This window comes from Bos javanicus, chromosome 29 (assembly GCF_032452875.1).
Source record: "Bos javanicus breed banteng chromosome 29, ARS-OSU_banteng_1.0, whole genome shotgun sequence".
Taxonomy (NCBI): Eukaryota; Metazoa; Chordata; class Mammalia; order Artiodactyla; family Bovidae; genus Bos; species Bos javanicus.
The window spans coordinates 5,844,024-5,853,128 of record NC_083896.1 but is presented as its reverse complement, the minus strand read 5'-3'; the positions used below and the strand labels follow the sequence as shown (position 1 = coordinate 5,853,128).

The following is a 9,105-nucleotide window of genomic DNA, read 5'->3' as shown; positions in this document are numbered from 1 at the left end:
TTCCTGCCTGTTTCTTTAAACAGTTTTTATTTTGTATTGCAGTATAGACAGTTATAATTCTGTGGTAGGTCTTCCCTGTTGGTCCAATGGTTAAGAATCTGCCTTCCCATGCAGGGGACATGGGTTTGATTCCTGGTCCCAGAAGATCTCACAGGCCCTGGAGCACCAAAGCCCACGTGTCACAACTACTAAGCCACTGCTCTAGGGCCCTGCTCCAAACCCAGGGAAACCACCCCAGGAAGAAGCTGGAGCACTGAGTTGCCCCAGCTCCCCCTAACTGGAAATGTGTCCTGCACTGCAAGAAGACCAAGATCCATGAAAAATAAGTAAATTAATCTGTGAAAAGAGAGAGAGAGAAGTTTTAATATTGTGGTAATTTCAGGTAAAGAGCAAAGGGGCTTGGCCATGAATATACCTGTGCCCATCCTTCCCCACACTTCCCTCCCATCCTGGCTGCCACACAAAATTGAGCAGAGTTCCATGTGCTCTACAGTAAGTTCCACAACTTTATATTCATGAGGAATAAAATGCCCCATTAAGACATCATGGATGAAGAGGAAGTCTCCAAATTCAACACTTTTCATATACAAGAACAATACTTGTAAAAATGAAAATAGCCAGGAAAGTTTAGGAAAAAAAGTTTAATGAGATGGCATTAGAGTCAAATACATCAATAAACCAAAATAATAAAAATGTGTCATAGTGGTAAATGAATTCCCGAAGAGTTTAGTATCTGTGAATTAAAATACTGACACTCAAACCATACAAGTCATAACATAATACAATTTGAGTGTATGGTAAAAACATGATTCACTTGTAACCTAGAGCAGGAGGAAGGGGTTGGGGCAGAAACCTGTAGAAATTCAGACATGGCCTGAAAACTCAGGGCACTAGGTCAAAAGAAACTGGTTTTAAGGAAAACCTAATTCAGGTGGAGGGGTTACACATTTTTAATTTTGAGATTTTGATCAGTGAGAAAATCTCGTGGACAGTTAACAGGGATGCACACACACATGGAAATGCTGCTGCCCACGTGCCGGCCCCACTTGCAAGGTAAGGAAGGGCCAGCTCCTCACCTCAGAGAGAAGGGCCAGAGACATCAGGGCCTGACAGCTTTCTTTAAGGCAAGTCTCCCACTTCAGTCAATCAGATCTTCCCTCCCCAGATCACTGCCTGAGTCCTGAGGGACAAGGTCACAGAGAAGGGGCTCACCGACCCCTGTATCCACTCATATGTCTGGCAGGCAGAGGGTGAGGAGAGCAAGCCTTTCCAGTTCAGGGAGCTCAGTCTAGTCCAGGGGGCCCCACAGCCCAGTCAGCTCAGGGTTTATTCCACCAGGCGTCATTGCATTGATTTTCTCTCGGGGTGAACATGGGGGGGATGGAAAAGCTAGAAATTACAGCTCAAGATGCCTTCTTTCCAAGAGGTCTCACTTTGTATGAAGAGGGAGGGAAAGAAGGAAGGCAATGAAAAAGCATGGAGAGACGAGCCCATGGACTTTTGCTGAAAGTTCTGTCCCTCCAGGTTGTGAACTAAACTCAGTTGGAATCCGAGTCAGAGGAGTCCGCTGAGGACGATGAGCTGGAGTCGCGGTCCTCCGGCTCAGAATCTCCATCTTCATCCTCACTGCTGGGGGCTGAGGAGCGGCTGCCTTCCTCCTCTTCCTCATTTTCCTCTGATCTCCCTGAGGCAGGAGAATATTCTCTAATCATGTCTGATGATGCTAACTCTGCAGCCTGAAGCCCTGGGTCCTCTCTAAGCCTTCCTTGCAGATTCCCTGATGATGGGGACTGCAGACCCATCCTTCTAATCTTGGGGTTCGGGCCCCCCGTCACGCTCATGTTCTTACGCTTAGCACAGGTCGCCTCTCTGTAAGTAGCATATTCTTCAGGAGACAGAGTCCTGAGCCAGAGATCAAGGTCCACCTTGTACTGTGTCTGCAGTCCCTCCGCCTGCTTCTTATAAAGCTCCTTCTGGTCCTGGGGGACCCGCTGCCAGCGTCTACTGATCTCCACCATGCGCTCCCTCGGGGGCACCACTTTCAGCTCCCTGCTCGACCAGAGATCCTGGTGGAACTTGTGATATCCATTCATCGGGGGCTTCTTGGGCTCTCCGTGGAATTTCCACTTCATGGGTAAACTCTTTTCTGGGGGAGACTTCACTTTTTGAACATTCTCCTGAAGCTTCTCTGGCACTTTCATTTCACTTCTTTGAGGGACACCAGATTTCTCAGGGTTTGGGACTAGATCAGGGTGCTGTGCTCTGAACAGAGCTATTTTCTCCCTAATATGCTTTGTCTCTTTCTCAAGATCCTGACTGTGTTTCACCCTCAGCTGCTCAGGCACCTTCCTGTGTTCCTCAGACAGAACCTTGGTCAGCTCCTGGTTGCTTATCTTGGGGTGTTTTTGGATGTACTGGTGTCGCATCACTTGGGAAATGTGCCGGTAAGCTGTCAGGGACTTCTGGAACAAATAAGCATGTTTCTTGTGTTTTCTGGTGTTTTCTTGTGTTTTTTTGGAAGGATTGCTAACATTTTCCTTAGCTTCCAGGACTAATTCTTTCAGCGTGCGAAACTTTCTCACCTTATGGGAAACCTCTAACCATTTGAGTTTGCACATTTCCCCAGAAAAATCTTTAAAAGCTACTTTTTCCCAGTCCATCACTGACTGGGTTGTTTTGAACGTGTGCCCGTCACTGGATGGAATGCTTTTCTCCATACTTTCCAATAACTGCACAATGTCTTCCTTGGACCAGTCATCTTGGCGTTTAGGCATCGCCATTTCTAGGTCTTTGGGACACTTATTTGATCCCAGCAGTTCAGACACCTCAGCAGAATTTTTGTTTCTTCACTCTCAAGATTCAGCAGGTGAGTTATTTCTGAAGTTCTGCAGTGTGTGCGATCCTCTGTTTCTGTGGAGAAAGAAAAGGAAAGTTATTCTCCTATGTGACACAGGAGAGAAGCACAGCCCACTTGGGATACATCCCTTCTGTTATTTCATTTACCCTCAAGAACATAAATGAAAACCAGCCCAACCTGTGAGTTGAGAGTCCTGTTGAGCATTATGAAGCTTCTTTTCACAATTAAAAATCCTCAGGCCTGAACCCAACTTGCTTTCCAGTCTCACCACAGTGGGTTTTACATAGAAATGAACAAGAGCCTGGGGACTCACTCAAGGGACAAAGGATGAGAGAAAAGCAAGGGAAGTTTAAAATAAAAATGCCTAACAAGCAACAGGGCTTTAAAATAGCAATGAGATACCACAGCACACGGACAAGAATGGTCAAAATCCCAAAGAAGGACCAAGTACTGAGAGGGTGGAATATCAGGCAATTTGATTCATTTCGTAAGGTGATGAAAAACATTACAAGCCTTCTGAAAGACAATAAGGCAATTTGTTACTAAACTAAATATCCTCCTACCACGTAAGTCAGGACTCATGCTCCTTTGTATTTGCCCAAATCATTTGAAAACCTGTATCCATAAAAAAGAAAAAAAGACCTGCAATGGGATGTTTATAGTCATTTTGGTCATAATCACAAACATGAAAACAACCATAATGAATGGATAAAGCAACTCTGGTACATTAAGACCATGAAATAGTACTCAGTTCTAAAAAGAAATGAGCGATCAAGCCAGTAAGAGACATGGGGTATTCTTTTATTCATATCTCTAAGTGAATGAATCTAAGCTGAAAAACATACATATTTCATGAGTCCAACTATAAGACATTCAAGGAAAAAGGAGTATATGGGAAAAAAAGAGAAATATATGAGGACAGTGAAATAAACCTTGCTTCCCAGCAGTTAGGATGATGGGACTGATGAATAGGTGATCACAAATGACTTTCAGCAGTCTAACCTTTCTGGATATTATAGAGCTGGATACTTGTCACTGTATATCAGTGAAAACTAACAGAATGCACAACACCAAGAGTGAACAGTAATGTGCATCCATAGACTTTGGGTGATAATGAAGTGTCAGTGGAGGTTCCTAAATCATAATAAACGCACCACTCTGAGACATAATGTGATAACAGGGGGAAAATGCCTGCTTGTTCTGGGAGCGCAGGATGTAGACAGGGATTCTGTACTTTCTGTTCAATATTACTGTGAATGCAATCTTCTCTAGAACACTAACACTCCTTAAGATTCTGAGCATAGCTCCCTCCTAAGAAAAGTCCAGATGGCCATAGACTGAATGTGCAGTTGAGATGATAATTGATATAATTAATCTAAGAAAGCTGTAATAGATATAATTCATCTAAGAAACATGTCATAGAAGTACAAAGGGAAGATGAAGAGAGGAGAAGGGTAAACATGTGTATGTAAGGATTGAAAAAGAGTTTAAGTGGTCAATATTTCATTTCTGGGGAGGTCAATAGACATTATAATAAGGCATATTAAATACAACTGTATACAAGAAGACCCTTCCCTTTTGACTCAGCTGGTAAAGGATCCACCTGCAGTGCAGAAGAACTGGGTTTGATCCCTGGGTTGTGAAGATCCCCTGGAGAAGGGAAAGGCTACCAACTCCAGTATTCTGGCCTAAAGAAGTCCATCCACTGGATAGCCCATGTGGTCGCAAAGAGTTGGACAGGACTGAATGACTTTCACTGCACTACTTCACAATAAGCTAGGGACTCTCTGTTTTAGCTGAGATATAAAGATGACAAAACATGTTTCATTGGAAGCTCATAGAAATGAACAAATAGGAACACTGACCTGTGGAGGAGGCGCAGGTACTTCAGGCACTGGCAGGGGAAGCCCTTCTCTGCACGTGTCTCCTGCACTCACACAAGAAGAGTCTTCTGACCGCCTCTGACAGAGCAACCTGAGAAACAATGACACATCACACACAGTGTATCACACACAGTTATCTACTCTAAACAAAGGTACTTACATTCAGTGTTCTATTTTATTCTGTTAAAACTCAGTCCCTTCTATCTCTTAAAAATGACTCTTAATCATAACATTAATCTTTGTTTAACTACAACTTTCAGTTCTGAGAACTCTAACAATTGAATTTTCTCTTCTCTTTGAAAATGACACTCTTCAATTTAAGTGACCTTAATGTAAGGGGAATCCATTTTTTTGATTAGCACATCAACATACTCCCAATCATATCAGATTTGCTCTACTATCAGAAAAGTTTTCCCATTTGGAAACATACAAATTCCGGGTTACAATAAGATCAGTTCTGGGACTTCCTTGGAGGTGCAGTGTCTAAGATTGTGCTACCAGTGGACAGGACCAGCATTTGGTCCTTCGTCAGGGAATGAGAGCCCACATTCCACAGCAAAGTGTTCACCTGCCAAGACACAGAGTGCCCATGTGGGGACTAAGAGTTTGCATGTCCCATCTAAAGGTCCCTCAAGGTGCAAGAAAGATCTGGTGCAGCCAAATTCATCAAATCCATCAATCAATTAACACACAGTTCCTTCTAATATTGTAGTTGTTTAATCCCTGAGGCCTGTGGGACTCTTCTGCAGCCCTTGGACTGTAGCCCACCAGGCTCCTGTCCATGGGATTTTCCAGGCAAGAATACTGGAGTGGGTTGACATTCCCTTCTCCAGGGGCCCTTGAGACCCACAGATTGAACCTGTGTCTCCTGCATTAGCAGGCAGTTTCTTACCCCTGAGCCACCAGGGAAGCCAGCCATCTAATATATTGTGCTTCAAAATCAATGACTGAAGTTAATAAAAGTTTTCACTTCTATATCAGAGTGAGTGCAGACTTTCTTTTTCTTTCAGGTATTTGGTGTGTTACCAATGTTGTTTTCAGAGCCATCATCAGGTCTGGGTTGCTACTGGACAATTTAAAGGCAGAAACTCCAACTTTTCCTTACAAATATATTACTCTTCATGTTCTACAGCACAGTTTCTCATTCAAATTTTAGGTATCATGCTAAATGGAAAAACTGTCTAGGACTTCCCATCAAGAAATTCATATTTTCCTTTTATATCATGGAATCATAAGTTCATAGAATTACTCATGTTCACTCACAAATTCCAATGATTTGAAGGTAAGTCTATAGTTTTAGAGTGAAATTCTAAGTAATAACATAATTCTTATGAACTAGATTTTTCGTTTGCTTAAGAAATTCTTAAGCCTGCTACTGCTGAATTAAAATTATTCTTTTTAATTTTTGAGGGAAAGAAATATGAAGCCATCTACTCAGAACCATTTACTCACCGGAAAGTTGTAGATTTGGTCTCCTCAATGCTGGTATGAAAATCAGTCCCATCCAGTCAGGAGTTCTGTGTTCTCTGGATGGGTCAGCAGCTGTAACTTTCGGAGCTGTCCATGGTCCAGCCACTCAGAACACCTCTGAACAGAAGAAACAGTGCATCTGAGATCCCACTATCAGGACCCTTGAGGCCCCTTCCTGATTAGATTACCACAGTCCCCTTGGATAAACCCAATCAACACTGTTGCTGCTGCTGCTGCTAAGTCACTCATAGTCGGCAGCCCACCAGGCTCCCCTGTCCCTGGGATACTCCAAGCAAGAACACTGGAGTGGCTTGCCATTTCCTTCTCCAGTGCATGAAAATGAAAAGTGAAAGTGAAGTCGTTCAGTCGTGTCCTACTCCTAGCGACCCCATGGACTGCAGCCTACCAGGTTCCTCCATCCATGGGATTTGCCAGGCAAGAGTACTCGTGTGGGTTGCCATTGCCTTCTCCGCCAATCAACACTAATTACACTAAATCTCTCTCTAATCTCTATATGTTAATAGAATCCACAACTGAAGTCCTAGTCCTCATCACTGATTTTATATTGAATACCCATTCCTCTCTGATTTTAAGGATCTTGCATTCTCCTTAAATTCCCTCCATATTTGATTTTAGTTTACTAGGACATTTGAATATGTATCCTTCCATGTTTTGATCATTTCTGCCCTTTATTCACAAGCTCTAGGGTTTAACAACATATCAAATTTACAGTGGTCATTAAAACCCCTTCAGTTCCAATCCAAATTTATCTATTCTATATATTTTATCTATAGAATAGATAAAAATATGAATAATTATTGTAGATTAGTTTGGGAATTTGAGAAAAGAGGCTCCAAACTCTGGCATCCAAGATTGATCTAATTCTGATTTTAGAGTGATTAAACAGGAACATTGCATTTTACAAAATACAGTTGTTTGTTGAGAACAATTTGATTCACCCAACATGGTCAAAAGTATATCTAGCTTGAAATGACTAGTTATTAGACCAATAACAGATTTCATAACAGTCTTGAAATTGATTTCTTCTATTTCCTAAATTATATATAAATATACTTTTAAACTAGTACTTGTGAAACATGTAAGAGTAAGATATAATTTGGAAAACCTAAATCAGTGAAATATTTTGATACATAGCTTCAAATAATGGTAAATAACTGGCATCATTGTGGGTATATACTTTTACTTGTGGATGTGCACAGGCAAAGCTGAAATCATATATCAAAATATACACTGGATTGCTAAACTTTTTGGAGGATTCATGGTAGTTAGTAGATGGGATTTGCTAAAAATAAACGTTTCATCTCTATACATATAATTCATAGATTTTGATGAACTGCTCTTGAAAAAGCACAGAGATTTTTATTACATATATGGCATTCACATAAACAGTTTGCAGAGGTCAGTAGTTCTAATTAGCTTTAATATAATATTTTATCATCATAAAAATTAAGGGAATCAATAAATGGTGCATTGTTTATAACACAAAATTAAGATTAAATATTAGCAGATTCACTATTAAAGAAAATAAAAAACTTCTAAAAGGTTCAGGTTCCAAATAGGGAAAGGAGTACATGAAAGCTGTATACTGTCACCCTGATTATTTAACTTCTATGCAGATTACATCATGAGAAACGCTGTGCTAGATGAAGCACAAGCTGGAACCAAGATTGCTGGGAGAAATATCAATAACCTCAGATACCCAGATGACACCACCCTTATGGCAGAAAGCAAAGAACTAAAGAGCCTCTTGATGAAAGTGAAAGAGGAGAGTAAAAAAGTTGGCTTAAACTCAACATTCAAAAAACAAAGTTCATGGCATCTGGTCCCATCACTTCATGGCAAATAGATGGGGAAACAGTGACAGACTTTACTTTTCTAGGCTCCAAAATCACTGCCGATGGTGACCCCAGCCATGAAATTAAAAGACGCTTACTCCTTGGAAGAAAAGTTACGACCAACCTAGACAGCATATTAAAAAGGAGAGACACTACTTTGCCAACAAAGGTCCATCTAGTCAGAGTGATGGTTTTTCCAGTTCGTGGAATCACTCATGTTCATTCACAAATTCCAATGATTTGAAGGTAAGTCTATAGTTTCAGAGTGAATTCTAAGTAATAACATAATTCTTATGAACTAGAATTTTCATTTGCTTAAGAAATTCTTAAGCCTGCTAACTGCTAAATTAAAATTATTCTTTTTAATTTTTGAGGGAAAGAAATATGAATCTATCTACTCAGAACCATTTACTCACCAGAAAGTTGTAGATTTGGTCTCCTCAATGCTGGTATGAAAATCAGTCCCATCCAGTCAGGAGTTCTGTGTTCTCTGGATGGGTCAGCAGCTGTAACTTTCGGAGCTGTCCATGGTCCAGCCAACTCAGAACACCTCTGAACAGAAGAAACAGTGCATCTGAAATCGACTCTCAGGACCCTTGAAGCCCCTTCCTGATTAGATTACCACAGTCCCCTTGGATAAACCCAATCAGCACTAACTGCACTAACTCTCTCTAATCTCTATATGTTAATAGAATCCACAACTAAAGTCCCAGTCCTCATCACTGATTTTATATTGAACACCCATTTCTCTCTGATTTTAAGCATCCTGTGTTCTCCTTAAGTTCAATTTTTCTAGTAGTCATGTATGGATGTGAGAGTTGGACAGTGAAGAAAGCTGAATGCCGAAGAATTGATGCTTTTGAACTGTGGTGTAGGAGAAGACTCTTTAGAGTTCCTTTGATTGCAAGGAGATCCAACCAGCAAATGGACTTTACAATGTTTTGTATATATGCATTCAAATCCTTAAAAAGTATATTTGTCTTTGACCCAGTAATTCTAACCTTGATAAAACTTCAAAAGAATTCATTGGACAAAACCT

At 41.0% G+C, this 9,105-nt stretch overlaps 1 protein-coding gene across 1 annotated transcript; it reads right to left on the bottom strand.

The window, feature by feature from the left end:
• Positions 1-1,538: 1,538 nt before the first annotated feature.
• On the bottom strand, positions 1,539-3,499 carry LOC133240920 (upstream-binding factor 1-like protein 1). Its single transcript, XM_061405904.1, has one exon. It carries the CDS (start codon positions 2,778-2,780, stop codon positions 1,539-1,541), a length of 1,242 nt encoding a protein of 413 aa, XP_061261888.1. The 5' UTR covers positions 2,781-3,499.
• Between the last annotated feature and the right edge of the window lie 5,606 nt (positions 3,500-9,105).